General features: G+C 35.8%; 1 protein-coding gene across 2 annotated transcripts; it reads right to left on the reverse strand.

Annotated features, from left to right (window-relative positions):
- Positions 1 to 7642: 7642 nt before the first annotated feature.
- Positions 7643 to 14924, reverse strand: LOC149892740 (uncharacterized). Of its 2 annotated transcripts, XM_090080165.1 has the most exons (5): positions 14852 to 14924; positions 8776 to 11595; positions 8484 to 8549; positions 8168 to 8224; positions 7643 to 8010 (listed from the first exon to the last, which is right to left on the reverse strand). In XM_090080165.1, exons 2-5 carry the CDS (start codon positions 11564 to 11566, stop codon positions 7691 to 7693), a joined length of 3234 nt encoding a protein of 1077 aa, XP_089936291.1. In that variant the 5' UTR covers positions 11567 to 11595; positions 14852 to 14924; the 3' UTR covers positions 7643 to 7690. The 2 variants fall into 2 exon arrangements, with proteins under 2 accessions (XP_089936291.1, XP_089936292.1); XM_090080166.1 differs by lacking the exon at positions 14852 to 14924 and having other exon boundaries at positions 8776 to 12600.
- Positions 14925 to 18629: the final 3705 nt, after the last annotated feature.

Below are 18629 nucleotides of genomic sequence, written 5' to 3' on the forward strand. Positions count from 1 at the left end.
GGGGGAGAGTTAGAGGGTAAGGGGGTTAGGATTAGAGGGGGTTGGGGTTACGGTTTGGAAACCTGGGGACGAGGATATCAAGCAGGAGTTTAGTGTTAAGGTTAAAGGGCCCACGAGGGGCGTCCTTCAATTGTAAAATGCCTTTAGACGCACGTGTCTAGTCGTCTCGTTGCATCGACCTAGAGGAGTTTTCTGATAGATCTTGCGCTTTGGGCTCAGTTAATCGGTCTGTATCCATTGTAAACACGGTGTCTGCCGTTAGAAAATCGTTAACCAGGCGTTAGTGAGCTTTAACAACCATCCCTTTGAGTTTAAAACGAACGTTTCTTCAAAAGCCACTCGAGATGGAGGTACTCACGGAGGTTTGTTACGGTAACAACCCTGTGGTTTGCCATCTTCTTTCTTTCCGCAGCGTCGCAAACGCATCGGCCGGTCTCTTAGGTGACGAAAAAACGTCTGATCTCTCGACTGGAATGCTTAACGTACTAAGATTAGTAGAGTTAGTACTAAGAGTTGCATCTGGCCGCCGTAATTTTCTTCGATGATGTCTTGAAAATTTCGTGACGTCGTTTTCAAACCTCTAGGGTCGATTTTAACCTTCGACCTTAAAGTCGATTTTAGCCTTCGGTGTGGCTCTGTACAACTTTTGCGGTGAAAAAGCTTGCGCGGAGTCTACAGTTGTATTTAGCCGACAGACGCTGGCAACGCAGAAACAGAATGACTCTTGGGCGGCGCAAACCGAGCGTTCAGCAAATTTCTAGCATTTTACGTCAAAGCGGACAATCTGCACGACAAATAAAGCTAACTTTCTCGTTGCAACAGTTAGTCACTGGATCGTTGGACGAGTGTGTACAGCTGTTTTGCGTCGAAAGCCGACCGGTGGTCGGATGCGACTCTTCTTTTCATTCGAAAATCAGAACCTGGCCATCAGTCGTGTATCACCATCGAATGCTTAATGTAGTGATTTCTCGAAACGACAAAAGCTTGTAAAACAAACAGCTTCGCTGTACTGTTGCCTAATATGTTAACGGATGGCCAGGAACAACCTTGGTCTGTAATGAATGAGTTCGTTTTTCCATTCGAGGCACTAATTACTGCAGTTTTAAAAGTCACCTAAAGTATAAGCTCATCTCTCCATTCAAGAAAAACAAGCATCAGAGTTTCGGAAAGTTTGCATGCACGACACCACCATCGATGATACTTAAACAAACAGAAAATGAATTGCAAAACAGAACCACTGAATTGCAAAACATAACAACGGACAGCTTGTAAAATGCATGGTGATGAGCTTCTTCAATCCAATCAAGGAACCAAGCATCACAGTTTCGGCAATGGTGCATGTGCAAATCAGCAAACTGTGATACTTAATCAAACAACTTCACTGTTTTGCTTAGTTTAAGAACGGATGGCTAAGAACAACCTCGTTAGTGAGTATGAAGTCATCTCTTCATTCCAGGAATTAATAATCAGAGTTTTAGAAGTCTCTTACGTGCGATACTACTATCAACGGTACTTAATCAAACAGCCTCTCAGAATGGCCTAGTTTGAGAACGGAAGGCTAGGAACAACCTTAGTAGTGAGTCATCAGTTCAACTTTTCATTCAAGGAATTAAGCATCTAAAATCTGAAAAATAAAAAGAAGAGCTCTTTGTTAGAAGTTCTTATTTTTATTTTTCCTCAACTTCTATTTCTTTTCTTTTTTTACTTTTTTTTTTTTAATGATAGTTTTTCTTTTTTTTTATCTATTTTGTTCGTTTAAATTAATACAACAGGCGTTTTAGGTCGTTTCTGTAACATTATTTAACACTTTAAATTGTAATAAATATTTGAACAGAAGAAAATCCCTTTCGTAACGTTAAAATGTCATAAGAACATTTCATCTTTACCAAATACGCTTGTAAAAATAGTTTCACTTTTAAAGTTTGTTGTATATGTCTTTTAATTTAGTGAATCGCAATTTGGATTTTCTTAGGCGCACATCTACTTTAGTTGCTTTTTCTTAAAGAAAGGTCACCAGAGTTTTCTTACACAGCCCCTGCAGCATAATCTTTAACAAAATACTCTTTTGAAAAGTTTTACATTGAAATAAACAAAAGCCATTTGCGTAAGTAGAGATAACTTAGAGAATAAAAAGTGCATAAACGCCTCGCTACTTTGATGAAGAAGAAACGGATGACTAAATGCAACTTTTTAATTTCGTGTGCTATCTCTTTCGATTAAGGTACTTTTTGAATATTTTTTCAAAGAAATGTTAGCGTAGTTTTCCTTTTTTAAATTTAAATCATGTTTAAAGGTAGTTTTTGAATGTTTTTTCAAAGAAATGTTAGCGTAGTTTTCATCTATTAAATTTAAATCATGTTTAAAGGTAGTTTTCGAATATTTTTTCAAAGAATTGTTAGCGTAGTTTTCCTCTTTTAGATCTAGCTTATGTTTAAGGTAGTTTTTGAGTATTTTTTCAAAGAAAAGTTAGCGTAGTTTTCCTCTTTTAGATCTAGCTTATGTTTAAGGTAGTTTTTAAATATTTTTTTAAAGAAAAGTTAGCATAGTTTTCCTCTTTTGGATATAGCTTATGTTTAAGGTAGTTTTTAAATATTTTTTTTAAAGAAAAGTTAGCGTAGTTTTCCTCCTTTAGATCTAGCTTATAATTCAGGTAGTTTTTGAATATTTTTTCAAATAAAAATTAGCAAAGTATAGTTTATTTAGCATGACATCACAAAATACTAAACTCAAAAAGGCAAGATAAAGTATAAGATAAACGTAAAATAAGATATAGATGAAACAAATGTTAGGCTGCATAAAATCAAAAACTGCATTGCCTATCATAAACACAAATGTCTAGTGAGAGCTTTTAAAGTTCGTTCTTTTCGTCTTTTAATTTGGTGAATCGCGATTTGAATTTTCTAAGGCGCACATGTCTTTCAGTTGCTTTTTTCTTAAGGAAAGGTCGCCAGAGTTTTTTTACGCAGCTCCTGCAGCATAATCTTTAACAAAATACTCTTTTGTATATCATTACATAGAAATAAACAAAAACCATATGCGTAAACAGAGATAAATTAGAACGCAAAAGTGCATAAAAAGCCTCGCTACTTTGCTATAGAAGAAGTGGATGACTGTAAATTCGTGCACTACCTCAATGGATTAAGGTATTTTTCGAAAGTTTTTTAAAAGCATAAATAGCGTAGTCTTCCTCTTTTAAATCTAGCTTATGTCTAAGGCAGTTTTTGAATAGATTTTCAAAGAAAGGTTAGCGTACTTTTCCACTTTTAAGTTTAGCTTATGTAGCTTGACAAAACAACACACAAAAAGACAAGATAAAGTATCAGATAAACGTAAAATAAAATATAAATGAAACTAAAGTTAGGCTGCATAAAAAACAAACAACTTAATAATCTACTAGACATGTTTAAGTTGAATTAAGTAAAGTCCTTTGCGCAAATTTGGGTAAATAAGAGAGTAAAAATCCATAAAAAGAAGAAGTGGATGAGTAGATACAATTTTTTAAATTTGTGTGCTATCTCTATTGAATAAGGTAGTTTTCGAGAGTTTTTTCAAAGCAAAATTAGCGTAGTGTTCCTCTTTTAAATCTAGATTATCTCAAAAATAGATTTCGAATAGTTTTTCAAAGAAAGGTTAGCGCAGCTTTCCTCTTTTAACATTAGCTTATGTAGCTTGACATCACAGAACACAAAAAGATAAAATAAAATATAAGACAAACGTAAAATGAAAAATAGATGTAGCTAAAGTTAGGCAGCATAAAAAACCAACAACATAATAATCTACTAGGCATGTTTAAATTGAATTAAATAAAATCCTTTGCGCAAAAATAGGTATGTTAGAGAGTAAAAGCGCATAGAAAGCCTCGCTACTTTGCTGTGAAAGAAGTGGATGACTAGATACAACTTTTTAAAATCCTGTGCTATCTCTATCGATTAAGGTAGTTTTCGAAAGATTTTTCAAAGCAAAAATAGCGTAGTCTTTCTCTTTTAAATCTAGATTATGTCTAAGGTAGTTTTTGAACAGCTTTTCAAAGAAAGGTTAGCGTAGCTTTCCTCTTTTAAGTTTAGCTTATGTAGCTTGACATCACAAAACACAAAATTCAAAAAGACAAAATAAAATATAAGATAAACGTAAAATAAAATATAGATGAAGCTAAAGTTAGACTGCATAAAAAAACAACAACGTAATAACCTACTAGAATCTAATAAAACCCTATGCACAAATGTAGGTATGTTAGAGAGTAAAAGTGCATAAAAAGCCTCGCTACTTTGTTTAAGGTAGTTTTTGAATAGTTTTTCAAAGAAAGCTTAGCGTAGTTTTCCTCTTTAAAGTTTGGCTTATGTAGCTTGACATCACAAAACACAAAACACTAAAAGGAAAGGTAATATAAAAGTTAATCGTAAAATAAAATGTAGGTGAAATAAATGTTAGGCTGCATAAAAGAAAAAAAAAATCGTAACATAATAATCTTCTATATATGTTTGGATTGAATTAAATGAATTCCTTTGCGTAAATATAAGCAAACTAGTGAGAAAAAGTGCATAAAGAGCCTCGCTACTTTGCTGCAGAAGTAGTGGATGACTATATGCAATTTTTTAAAATCGTGTGCTATCTCTATCGATTAAGGTAGTTTTCGAAAGTTTTTTCAAAGTAAAAATAGTGTAGTTTTCCTCTTTTAAATCTAGCTTTTGTCTAGGGTAGTTTATGAATAGATTTTCAAAGAAAGGTTAGCGTAGCATTCCACTTTTAAGTTTAGCTTAAGTTGCTTGGCATCACAAAACTCAAAACTCAAAAAGAAAAGATAAAATATATGATAAACCTAAAACATAATATAGATGAAACTAAAGTTAGGCTGCATAAAAAACCAACAACATAATAATCTACTAGGCATGTTTAAATTGAATTAAATAAAATCCTTTGCGCAAATGTAGGTATGTTAGAGAGTAAAAGTGCATGAAAAGCCTCGCTACTTTGTTAAAGGTAGTTTTTGAATAGTTTTTCAAAGCAAGTTTAGCGTAGTTTTCCTCTTTTATGTTTAGACTATGTAGCTTGACATCACAGAACACAAAGCTCAAAAAGGCAAGATAAAATATAAGTTAATCGTAAAATATAGATGTAACAAAGTTTAGACTGCATAAAAAACCAACAACATAATAATCTACTAGGCATGTTTAAGTTGAATTAAATAATGTCCTTTGCGCAAATATAGGAAAGTTAGAGTAAAAATCCATAAAAAGCCTCGATACTTTGCTGAAGAAGAAGATGACTATATGCAACTTTTTAAAATTGTGAGCTATCTATATCGATTTAGGTCCTTTTTGAGTACTTTTTCAAAGAAAAGTTAGCGCAGTTTTCCCCTTTTAAGATTAGATTATGAAGCTTGACATAACAAAACACAAAACTAACAAAGGCAAGATAAAATATAAGGTAAACGCAATATAATGTATAGATGAAACTAAAGTTAGGCTGCATAAAACAAACGGGTAACAATACTCTTCTATGTATGTTTACATTGAGTTAAATAAAATCCTTTGCGCAAATATAGGTATGTTAGAGAATAAAAGTGCATAAAAAGCCTCAGTACTTTGCTGTAGAAGAAGTGGATGAGTAGATACAATTTTTTAAATTTGTGTGCTATCTCTATCGAATAAGTTAGTTTTCGAGAGTTTTTTCAAAGCAAAATTAGCGTAGTGTTCCTCTTTTAAATCTAGATTATCTCAAAAATAGATTTCGAATAGTTTTTCAAAGAAAGGTTAGCGCAGCTTTCCTCTTTTAACATTAGCTTATGTAGCTTGACATCACAGAACACAAAAAGATAAAATAAAATATAAGACAAACGTAAAATGAAAAATAGATGTAGCTAAAGTTAGGCTGCATAAAAAACCAACAACATAATAATCTACTAGGCATGTTTAAATTGAATTAAATAAAATCCTTTGCGCAAAAATAGGTATGTTAGAGAGTAAAAGCGCATAAAAAGCCTCGCTACTTTGTTAAAGGTAGTTTTTGAATAGTTTTTCAAAGACAGGTTAGCGTAAATTTCCTCTTTAAAGTTTAGCTTATGTAGCTTGACATCACAAAATATAAAACTCAAAAAGACAAGATAAAATATAAGATAAACGCAAAATAAAATATAGATGAAACTAAAGTTAGGCTGCATACAAAACCAACAACATAATATTCTACTAGTTATGTTTAAATTGAATTAAATAAAATCCTTTACGCAAATATAGGTAAGTTAGAGAGTAAAAGTGCATAAAAAGCTTTACTTTGCTGAAGAAGAAGATGAATAGATGCAACTTTTTAAATTCGTGAGCTATCTCTATCGGTGTAAGGTAGTTTTTGAACAATTTTTCAAAGAAAAGTTAGCCTAGTTTTCTTCTTTTAAGTTTAAATTATGTAGCTTGACATCACAAAATACAAAACTCAAAAAGACAAGATAAAATATAAGATAAACGCAAAATAAAATATAGATGAAACTAAAGTTAGGCTGCATACAAAACCAACAACATAATATTCTACTAGAAAAGTTAGCCTAGTTTCCTTCTTTTAAGTTTAGATTATGTAGCTTGACATCACAAAACACAAAAAGGCAAGATAAAATACAAGGTAAACGTAAAATAAAATAGAAGTCAAACAAAAGTTAGGTTGCATAAATACAAAAACTGCATTGCCAAAAATAGAATTTGTTGTCTAGAAAGACCTTTTAAACTTTGTTTCTTTCGTTTTTTGACTTAGTGAATCGCGATCTGGTTTTTCTTAGGCGCGCTTGTTTCTTAGTTGTTTTTTTTGTAAAGAAACTTTATTCAGACGTTTTTTTTTACGCAACTCCTTTAACATTATTTTTAACAAAGTATTCTTTTATACGTGTTTACATTGAAATAAAACCCTTTGCGTAAATAGAGATAAATTAGAGAGCAAAAGTACATAAAAAGCCTCGCTACTTTGCAGAAGAAGAATTGGATGGCAAGATTCGTGTGCTTTCTCTTTCGTTTAAGGTACTTCTTGAATATTTTTTCAAAGAAAAGTTAGCGTAGTTTTCCCCTTTTAAGTTTAGCTTACGCAGCTTGACATCACAAAACGCAAAAACCAATAAGGCATGATAAAATACAAGATAAACGTAAAATAAAATAGAAGTGAAACAAAAGTTAGACTGCATAAAAACAAAAAAAAAAAAAAAAACATAATATACTTCTATGTATGTTTACATTGAACTAAATAAAATCCTTTGTGTAAAGATATGAAAAAATAGAGAGTAAGAGTTCATAAAAAAGCCTCGCTATTTTGCTGAAGAAGAAATGGATGTCTAGATCTTTTAAAATAAGGAACTTTTTGATTTCTTTTTCCGAAAAATGGTTGGAGCAGTTTTCCTTTTTTAAATTTCACTTATGCAGTTTAACATCACAGGAAATATTATTTTGCTTTTTAACAAACTCTTAAAAACATCAGAAGTAATTCTAAATGCAACTCTATTAAAAGTTTTCACAGAATAACAAAACGACTTCTTTTTTTTTTTTTTAAAGATAAAAAAAAGTTTGAACTATCTTTAAATAAGAAATGTGAGAACAGTTTAACAGAACTTCTTGTTTATTATGTCTTTAGCGAAACAGATAAAAATATTTGCAAAAGCATAGATAAAACAAACTACACAAAAGGCCCATCTTTATTGCCAAACTGAACAAACTTATCTAAACTACATAAATGGTTTCACGATATTGCCATATTGAACAAACTTTTCTAAACTACCCTCTTTTTGAATTTTTAGCTTCATGTTTTTAATTTTGTCTTTAATATGGCTTTGGTAGGAGTACTTTTGCAAGACATGAATGAGCTTGTCACTGCTATGATTTGCCAAGATGCCAAGGTAATCTTTGTACGAGCAACTTGAGCTTACATCTGTAAACACGTCTTGCAAGATGTATGCCAACACCAAAGCTGCACATCGTGGAAAACTTCTGGTGTTGAACCATTCGTTGTGGCCAGGGCAAGCATTCAGCTCTTCAACTATTTCATCTAAAATTTTACAAACTCAAGTCATAACACAAAGTGATTAAATCAAATATTCATTTGGTTCTGAAGTAAGACAAGATTTATTCTGTTTTTTTATTTATTTTTTTTTGTTGACCTTATTGTTTGCACTGATAGCAATAACTGGTTTTTGAAAGATTACCTAAATGGCATTGGCTAACTTCTGCTTTGTTTTCCTTTGTTCTTGGCTGAGTTGATCCTGAAATAAAATAAAACCATGTTCATTTTTCTAATTCATAAAAACCATCAACAGTTTCTAAGTGTTAGAGATGATAACAAGCTGTGCATGATTTCTAACGGTGATGTTTCTAACTTCATCATTAGAAATCGGGTAGACACAACTTTCTAAAAGTGCACTTAGCAATGATGGCTAGTTTTTGTTAACAGTTAACCATCTGAAATTGTGCAAGAAGAGGTTTGTGTTTATATATCTTTGTATAAATTAGGTTTTACATTACCGATGAGTTCTTGAGTGAAAGATGGCATTTCCAACTTGATTTTTTTTCTTCTTGGATCTTTTACTTCTAAAACATAATCAGTTTTAGTATCATTCACTTGTATAAACATTTAAGCAATCACAGAATTAGTCCTGCAACAAATACATACACACTTCTGTGTTGTTTTTTTGTTTTGTTTTGTTTTTTTTACAGCTCTAACAATAACAATAGAGCAAGGAGTTGATTTGGGCATTTTCATTTTTTGAAAGCGTGTTGAGATTTGCATAAAAATCAAAAATCAAAAAGAATTTACCTCTGGATGTAGAGGCAAGACTTTGGCTAAATAGGCTACCAACAGATTGAACAGCATAAGGTGAGAGCTGCTTTGCAAGAACAGTACCAGCCTGTTGGACAGGAACAGCTGAAACTGGATCAGATGAAAGAAACAAACTGGGTTTGGCCAATGTTTGCTGAAAAGCAACAAGGCTAGGAGTCAGAGGAACAGAAAAGACCTCTTTTGAAGGACAGAAAGCGACTTGCTGAGAAGGAGAAGCAGAAACAGGTTTGGCAACCACTTGCTCATTAAAGTAAACTGGAGAAAGTTTTGCATGGTGTTCAATAAAATCCGGTTCATCAGGAAATAATGTTAATGCAAGAGGAGAACAAGCTGTGCCAACAGGAACAGCTAGAGTCTGATCTACATCCATACAAACAGCTTGTTCGTTAGGAACTAGTTGTGCAAGAGCAGGGGATAGTTCAAGAACTGGACCAGCGATTGTTTGTTCAGATGGAACAGACGAAACAGGAGTTGAGGTAGGTTCACACAAGAAATCTACGGCATGGTCGTTGCTATCCTCTAAAGGAACATTGTTTTCTACAGCTGGAGAAAACGGAACCACTGTGGTACAGCTGAAAGTAGCAGCACATTCTTCAGAGTCAGAACCGGAGTCTAAATCTTCCTCAAAGATGTCCTCAACCTCATGAAAACCGTACTCCTCTGCATTAGTTTGGAGCCAGTCCATCACATCCTTCTCCTTCTTTGGTGGTCTCTCAGACTTTTCAACAGTCAAAGACTCTATGACTCCGAAGGACTGTCCGATGCCCAGGGCAAAGCGCAACTCCTCTGCAGCGTTCCACTGGGACACATAAAAGCTATCCATTGTGTTCCTGCTGTGCTTCATGTAGAGTGTAGCAAACCGCTCGCGATCTTCTTTGCTGTTGTTGGCAAAGTAAGTGGCTATCGAACCGCGAATGCAAGTGGGAGTAAGACGCTTCATGGGAATGTTTACTTGGCTTTTTCTGAAGCAGGACGTCAGGCAAGAGGAGATAGCAGAGGAACCCATCTGGTAAACAGGCACTCTAGTTGCACCGAGTGTCACACATTCGTCTTTGTTGGGTCTCATCGATGGAAAAAGGGGCCTGTAGCAGTCGCTCAACTCCAAAACAGTCTTGGTGTCTGCAGCCATGTAGTGAGAGTCGTTGACAAGAAGGTCTCTGTATCTCAGCAAATAAATATCGATCAACACTTTCAAGTCGTTCGGCACTAGAATGTTTTTGGCTCCGTACTTGTATGCTGTTTTGTAGCGCTCTTGCACAATGCAATATCCACACTCACTCTTCTCAGCAGCCATGTAGTCTCTAATGTTTAAAAGAGCAATGTTAGATTTTCTTAAACTGTTAATTACAGTGACAGAGAGCAGAAGATGGTTTCGTAGAGACACAGCATTGTCTCTAGTCGGTGTAAGAGACGGCTTTCTAATCGATTCCACTAACTGTCTTACGTATGCAGACTTGCCATATTCGTTCAGCAAACTGACATTGATGATGTTGATGCATTTTTTGCTTTTCACAAGGCTCCTCCTCAAAGAACGAAAGGGCCTCAGCACTTTTTGTAACTCCTCCACCTTGCAGCGCAAACGTCGGATGGCCTCATGAGAAAGTCCGAAATAGACATTCCTGGCTTCACTGAAACGAAACAGGAGACAAAGGTAGACAAGGCGGTTGTACAACGTGTGACAAGACATGGCTTTTGTTTGGTCAAGTTCACTCAGCTTGGAATTGAGCTGAATGTTTTTAAAGTGCATGGAAAAGTATCTATCCTCCAAAACGTTGGAATTGGTGAGAGCGTTCGGGTGCAGCGTCAGCGTGCTGTCACAACATGTCAATATTTCAACAACTGCATTTTTGTAGATCTTTGCTTGTGACAAAGTGTTGTTGTTGGCTACCACAAGCCACTTTTCAAAATCTCTGAAGAGCTCATCTGCTGACTGGTAATAAAAGTGAAAAGCATCTTTGTCCAGCTGAAACAAGAGTCTCTTATCTTCTGTCAAGACGGAGGAGTTGGAAACCAAGTGCTTTAAGGAATTAAAATCAGAGTCTAGGACGGATTCGGTGTTCAGCTCTTTGTTTTCTACAGAGGTGCAGTGGTTTGCAGAAGGAGCCTCGGACGAACCAGCAACTGATGAGGGCAAGCTTAAAAGAGGATCAGAGGAAAGAACCGGAGAAGAAAAAGAGGAGGAAGGCCCAGGAGCAGAGGATGCAGAGCCTGATGCAGACGCTTGTTCAGCTACTGGCTTAATACCAAAGAAGGCAGGTCGAATAAATTGAGGGACATAGAGCTTGTCGTTGTCGTATCGCTTTGCCTCTGCAATCTTTTGTTTGATCGTCTTGGAATCGTAGAAATGAGTCTCTTTCAAGTGTATGTCCAGTCGGTCGTAATACTTCCAACATTGCAAACAGGGGTAAGGTTTTGGACAGCCGGACTTGCGTTCGAGACGAGCATGCTGAAACTTCCTGACCATTGCAGAGTAAAAGATGGAAGCTTCATCCAAAGTCCAAGAATGATCTTTTTTAGTCAAGTGTCTTTTAATGCTTGTGGAGGAATGTTTGCACAAAGGCATCGGACAGCTAACAGCGTACCTCTTCTTGGTACCATAGAAAGGTACAACCCTGTTTACGGAGCCACACGCTGCAACTAATGCGGCCCTGACTTTGTTTTTGAGCTTTAAGTCTCTCTGTTCTTGTGACTGCCTTCTTTTCTTTTTTTTCGCTTTAGAGTTCGGAGAAGGGGCAACAACAGTGTTGTTTTCTTGTGAAGAAGACATGTTCAGGTGTTTGTTTGCAACGGTTTATGCTAAAAAAAAGAAGACAGTTAGTGAGAGTGTTTTTCTTCTGCCTGCATCCTGGAATCCTGGAATGTTTACAACTGCAGGGAAGAGCTGTGTTTTTTCGAATCCTCTGCAAAAGAGAAAAAAGAAAGAAAAGAGAGCAACAAGAAGAAACAAAGTTTCCACTAGCAAATGAAAAAGAATGAGAGCAACTAGCATTACATGCATGGTGGCAGCAGTGATTGCTATTATGAGAAGGAGAATGAGAAAAAAAAAAAAAAAAAAGAAACAAATAAATAAAGAGATGGAGTTTGAGAGGATCTCGCAACCATATGACTCAAAGAAAGAAACTGTGTTGAAAAAAGGCAAGAGAGGGCAAATAGAACTTGCTAACAAGGACAAATGACAGACATAACTACAACAGTAACAACTCTCATTGCAAGCATAATAACAACAGCATCAGCATCACTGACTCAGAGAGTGTTGACATAACAAAAAAGAAAACAAAAGTACAAGCCAAGTGGGGGAACATTAACAAACACTCATTGCAACTATAACAACAACAACAACAACAGCAACAGCATCACTGACTCAGAGGGTATTGATAAAAAAAAACAAGCAAAACAAAAACAAACAAAAAAACAAATAAAAAAACAAAACAAGCAAATTGGGTGAACAGTAACAACTCTCATTGCAAGCATAATAACAACAACAGCATCAGCATCAGCATCACTGACTCAGAGAGTGTTGACAAAATAAAATAGACAATAAGCAAGCAAAGTGGGTGAACAGTAACAACTCTCACTGCAAGCATAATAACAACAACAGCATCAGCATCAGCATCACTGACTCAGAGAGTGTTGATAAAATAAAACAGATTATAAACAAACAAAGTGGGTGAACAGTAACAGCTCTCATTGAAAGCATAATAACAACAACAGCATCACTAACTCAGAGGATATATAAAAAAACAAACAAACAAACAAACAAAACAAAAACAAAAAAAAAACAAGCAAAGTGGCTGAACAGTAACAGCTAACAGCTATCATTGCAAGTAAAATAACAACAACAGCATCAGCAACATCATCACTGACTCAGAGAGTGGTGATAAAATAAAACAGATTAAAAAACAAGCAAAGTGGCTAAACAGTAACAACTATAAATACAAGTAAAATGACAAAAGCAGCAACAGCATCACTAACTCGCAGGGTGTTGATAAAAAAAAAAGCAACAAACAAATAAAGCAAGCAAAGTGGGTGAACATTAACACTCATTGCAACTATAATAACACCAACAGCAACAGCATCAGTGACTCAAAGGGTGTTGATAAACAAAAACAAAGGCACAAACAAAACAAGCAGAGTGGGTGAACATTAACAACACTTATTGCAAGCATAATAACAACAACAGCATCAGCATCACTGACTCAGAGAGTGTTGATAAAATAAAATAGATTATAAACATGCCAAGTTTGTGAACATTAACAAACACTCATTGCAACTATAACAACGACTACAGCAACAGCATCACTTACTCAGAGAGTGTTGAGAAAAAAAACAACAAAAAAAACAAAAACAAAACAAAACAGAAAACAGAAGTACAAGCCAAGGGGGGGAACATTAACAAACACTCATTGCAACTATAACAACAACAACAGCAACAGCATCACTTACTCAGAGGATATTGATAAAAAAAACAAACAAACAAACAAACAAAACAAGCAAAGTGGCTGAACAGTAACAGCTATCATTGCAAGTAAAATAACAACAACAGCATCAGCAACATCATCACTGACTCAGAGAGTGGTGATAAAATAAAACAGATTAAAAAACAAGCAAAGTGGCTGAACAGTAACAACTATAAATACAAGTAAAATGACAAAAGCAGCAACAGCATCACTAACTCGCAGGGTGTTGATAAAAAAAAAAGCAACAAACAAATAAAGCAAGCAAAGTGGGTGAACATTAACACTCATTGCAACTATAATAACACCAACAGCAACAGCATCAGTGACTCAAAGGGTGTTGATAAACAAAAACAAAAGCACAAACAAAACAAGCAAAGTGGGTGAACATTAACAACACTTATTGCAAGCACAATAACAACAACAGCATCAGCATCACTGACTCAGAGAGTGTTGATAAAACAAAATAGATTATAAACAAGCCAAGTTGGTGAACATTAACAAACACTCATTGCAACTGTAATAAGAACAACAGCAACAGCATCACTGACACAAAGGGTGTTGATAAACAAAAACAAAAACACAAGCAAAGTGGGTGAACATTAACAACACTCATTGCAACTATAACAACAACAACAGCAACAGCATCACTGGCTCAAAGGGTGTTGATAAAATAAAGAAATAAAAACAAAACAAGCAAAGTGGGTGAACAGTAACAACTCCCATTGCAAGCATAATAACGACAACAGCAACAGCAACACCATCACTGACTCAGAGAGTGTTGATAAAATAAAATAGATTATAAACAAGCCAAGTTGGTGAACATTAACAAACACTCATTGCAACTATAACAACGACTACAGCAACAGCATCACTTACTCAGAGAGTGTTGAGAAAAAAAAAACAAAAACAAAAAAAAAACAAAACAAAACAGAAAACAAAAGTACAAGCCAAGTGGGGGAACATTAACAAACACTCATTGCAACTGTAACAACAACAACAGCAACAGCATCACTTACTCAGAGAGTGTTTATAAATAAAACAAAAAACAAAAACAAGAAACAAAAATACAAGCCAAGTGGGTGATTACTAACAGCGCTAACAGCAGCAACAACAGTGTCTTTAGAAACAACAAACAAGTACAACAGCAACAACTGCTTTTACAGAGTATAACAATAACAACAACATGGCACTAACAACAACAAAAGGGTTGGAATAAAAACCTGTAGGCAAAAGGAGAGCTGCATTCAGACAAGATCGATTACAAAGAGGCTCTTCTTTAGGACAGAGGAGAAACTGCTTTTGAGGGACAGAGGGACTTTTGTTGTTGTGGTTGTTGTTGTTGTTGTGCAGAAACCAACAAACTTTTATTGAACCGAATATAACCGAATATAACCGAAAGTCTTGTTTGCTTCTGTTTTGTGCCATCAAGAAGGGAAAACAAAACATCACAAAACAAACGAAGCAAACGAAACAAACAAACAAACAAACGAACGAAACAAACAAAAAAAAAAAAAAATTAAAAAAATTAACAAACAAACAAACAAACAAACAAGCAAACAAACAAAAACAAATAAGAAAAACAGAAAACGCAGTACCGAAACCTCGCCATTTTTTATCCTTCCTCAAGCTTTCTCTGGGCGCCAAAGACCGAGAAAGTTGAGCAAACGTGACGTTGAGGGGGGGGAGGGGGGTACTTAAGGACAGCAGACCGACCAATGGCACGCTTAGGAGAGACCCACGTGAATGCTACATTTTCTTTCTATGTACGCTGAATCCGCTCAAAGTCTGGAATTTCCAGCATTCACGTGTCATCACTCCAGCCACCAGATTGGCCCACACTTTGCACACTTTCAAGACTAGAAACTCACTTGTGCTCAATTTGAGCAAAAAAAAAAAAAAACTAAGTCTCGCATGGCGACAACTTTTCCAAAAGCAAACAAAGGCAAACGAAGGCAAACGAAGAAAAAACAAAAACAAATAAACAAAAACAAAACCGAATAGGGAGAGAGAGAGTGAGTCGACTCATTTCTTTCGACTGCCTTAAACGAGAAGTCTAAAACGTTTAAAAGTTGAAAACTAAGTTTTTTAAATGAACTGCACCGAAAAAACTTTACGACAGTTTAGCTGGTTAAAAACGCAGAGGAAAATATTTTATAAAATTTAAGCGTTCTAAAGATGTCCATTTTTGTTTTTGTTTTTTTTTATTTTGGTTTGTTTCTGGCTTGTTTCTTTCTTTAAATTCTAGCGATCGAGCATATTTGAACGGTTTCATCAACCTGTCGGCGCACGTGCTCGAGAGCTAGAACTTTGATTGCTTTTGTTGTTGAGAATTGAGAATGTCCGAGCAGGTTTTTTTATCGATTTCATCGCTTGTGGCGAGGCAAAAATCAAAACGCTTTTTGGACGAAAGAAAAGAGATTAAAAGGAAAAAAGAGAAGAAAAAAAAAACAAAAAAATAGGTTATGTGTTATGAACATTTATTTTCTCACGCGATGACGTCTAGTTTTGTTAGAGTAATTAAAATATGGTATCAAGTTTGTAATTTCTATCTTATTTTTAGTTACGGATAATTGCCAATTATGTCACGTTTAGTATACACAACGCTGTTTTCTTAATAGCAATATGATACAAACAAGTTATAAAAAAAAAAGCGTTCGCTCGATCTTCCTTAGTCAGTTGAACAAAAAGAAATTTTCACAACATATGATTGATTTGGTTGTCCTAGCAAGCTGTTTTAGCAAACGGCTAGAGGTTGCAACTGTTGTTCATTGAAAACGAAAAATCTAGCGTCAGCAACAAATTTTTGAATACATAATGTACGCAAAAGTGGCACTAACAAATGAAAATGTAAAAAAACTGTTTACCTTGATGCCAGACTCGCAGAGATGTTGTCGCTCGTTGCTATCGACTGCGAACAGCTTTGTTGTTTTTCGAAGTGCCTCTTCATTCTACTTATAGCCGAAGTTTTGGCTTCGAAAAAAAATACGAACGTCGTTAAGCTCAACGAGCTGCTTTAATTGTTGTTCGTGCGAAAACGAAATGCTTAAAACGGATAAAAGTGTTGGCGTAATTACACTTTTCGACCGCGATGCAGTTTGTCAACTCTAGCGTACTTTTTTGGCTCGTGGAGCAAAAGCCTCATGATAATAGCAAAGGCTTAAAATGTCTTAACATGTCAGCAAAGGCTTAATATGCTTAATAAACTGTGGTTAAGTTTTTGCGGTGCAGTTCATTTACAACTTAATTTGCAACTTGCTGGCACAAGCAAACGTTTATGACTTCTCGTTTAAGACAGTTGAGCGAAATCAGTCGACTCACTCATTCTCCCTTTTCTGTTTTGTTTTTGTTTTGTTTTTTTGTTTTTGTTTTTGTTTTTGTTTGTTTTTTTTTTTTCTTTGTTTGTCTTTTGTTTAAAATGTAAAAAACTCGAAAGGAAAGTTGTTGCTTTGTTTGCTTATTGAAAGTTTTCGCCAGTTGCAAGACTTAGTTTTGTTTTTGTTTACTTATTAAAATATCGAGGAAAATATTTGAGGACATCGCATTCTAATGGTGCCTTTATAACAACATCTAACGATTTAACGTTTAATGTTGTGCTCAAAAAAAAAATTCCTTTTATATCTCTCAATGGTCTCCAACGATAAAACTGCCGACCAATCGCAACGATTAAACAGCCAACCAATGGCAGCTCAATGGTCTCCAAACAAGAGACTGCCGACCAATGGCAGCTCAGTGGTTTGAGAAGTGAGATCATTCGATTTCCTTTTATTATCTCCAGTTTGAACTAGTGCTTGGCTTGTGGTGCAGAAACTAAAACTTCCCGTTTTTGTATTTTGTTTTGAATTTCTTTGCTTTGAGCTTTTTAATCGATCGATAGCTTTAGGAGAAAAGAAGAAACCCCTCTGACGAAGTCTTGGCTTTTTTAAAAACGCTCAAATTTTGGCAAACAAATCTCATACGAAACGCTACTTTGATGTCAAGCTTTCGTTACTCCCTACTCCCTTCTAGCGGAGGGCGGCAAAAAGGTGTTGCATCCTAGAGCTAAAAGTGAGGAGGGAAGCAAGTTTTTTTTTCGTTTTGTTTGCTTTTTTATGTTTTTTGTTTTTTTGAGGGGGGAGAGTTAGAGGGTAAGGGGGTTAGGATTAGAGGGGGTTGGGGTTACGGTTTGGAAACCTGGGGACGAGGATATCAAGCAGGAGTTTAGTGTTAAGGTTAAAGGGCCCACGAGGGGCGTCCTTCAATTGTAAAATGCCTTTAGACGCACGTGTCTAGTCGTCTCGTTGCATCGACCTAGAGGAGTTTTCTGATAGATCTTGCGCTTTGGGCTCAGTTAATCGGTCTGTATCCATTGTAAACACGGTGTCTGCCGTTAGAAAATCGTTAACCAGGCGTTTGTGAGCTTTAACAACCATCCCTTTGAGTTTAAAACGAACGTTTCTTCAAAAGCCACTCGAGATGGAGGTACTCACGGAGGTTTGTTACGGTAACAACCCTGTGGTTTGCCATCTTCTTTCTTTCCGCAGCGTCGCAAACGCATCGGCCGGTCTCTTAGGTGACGAAAAAACGTCTGATCTCTCGACTGGAATGCTTAACGTACTAAGATTAGTAAAGTTAGTACTAAGAGTTGCATCTGGCCGCCGTAATTTTCTTCGATGATGTCTTGAAAATTTCGTGACGTCGTTTTCAAACCTCTAGGGTCGATTTTAACCTTCGACCTTAAAGTCGATTTTAGCCTTCGGTGTGGCTCTGTACAACTTTTGCGGTGAAAAAGCTTGCGCGGAGTCTACAGTTGTATTTAGCCGACAGACGCTGGCAACGCAGAAACAGAATGACTCTTGGGCGGCGCAAACCGAGCGTTCAGCAAATTTCTAGCATTTTACGTCAAAGCGGACAATCTGCACGACAAATAAAGCTAACTTTCTCGTTGCAACAGTTAGTCACTGGATCGTTGGACGAGTGTGTACAGCTGTTTTGCGTCGAAAGCCGACCGGTGGTCGGATGCGACTCTTCTTTTCATTCGAAAATCAGAACCTGGCCATCAGTCGTGTATCACCATCGAATGCTTAATGTAGTGATTTCTCGAAACGACAAAAGCTTGTAAAACAAACAGCTTCGCTGTACTGTTGCCTAATATGTTAACGGATGGCCAGGAACAACCTTGGTCTGTAATGAATGAGTTCGTTTTTCCATTCGAGGCACTAATTACTGCAGTTTTAAAAGTCACCTAAAGTATAAGCTCATCTCTCCATTCAAGAAAAACAAGCATCAGAGTTTCGGAAAGTTTGCATGCACGACACCACCATCGATGATACTTAAACAAACAGAAAATGAATTGCAAAACAGAACCACTGAATTGCAAAACATAACAACGGACAG

This window comes from Hydra viridissima, unplaced genomic scaffold (genome assembly GCF_058129835.1).
Source record: "Hydra viridissima isolate aposymbiotic clone 2 unplaced genomic scaffold, HvirCarnegie_v1 scaffold_2, whole genome shotgun sequence".
Taxonomy (NCBI): domain Eukaryota; kingdom Metazoa; phylum Cnidaria; class Hydrozoa; order Anthoathecata; family Hydridae; genus Hydra; species Hydra viridissima.

What these genes read in the sequence shown, in the direction of transcription:
- LOC149892740 (XM_090080165.1), bottom strand. Translation starts at nt 11,566, where the DNA reads ATGTCTTCTTCACAAGAAAACAACACTGTTGTTGCCCCTTCTCCGAAC. An exon ending in TTTCACTCAAGAACTCATCG is followed by an intron (nt 8,225 to 8,483) that starts GTAATGTAAAAC and finishes ATTTTATTTCAG; the next exon opens with GATCAACTCAGCCAAGAACA. An exon ending in AGTTAGCCAATGCCATTTAG is followed by an intron (nt 8,011 to 8,167) that starts GTAATCTTTCAA and finishes GTAAAATTTTAG; the next exon opens with ATGAAATAGTTGAAGAGCTG.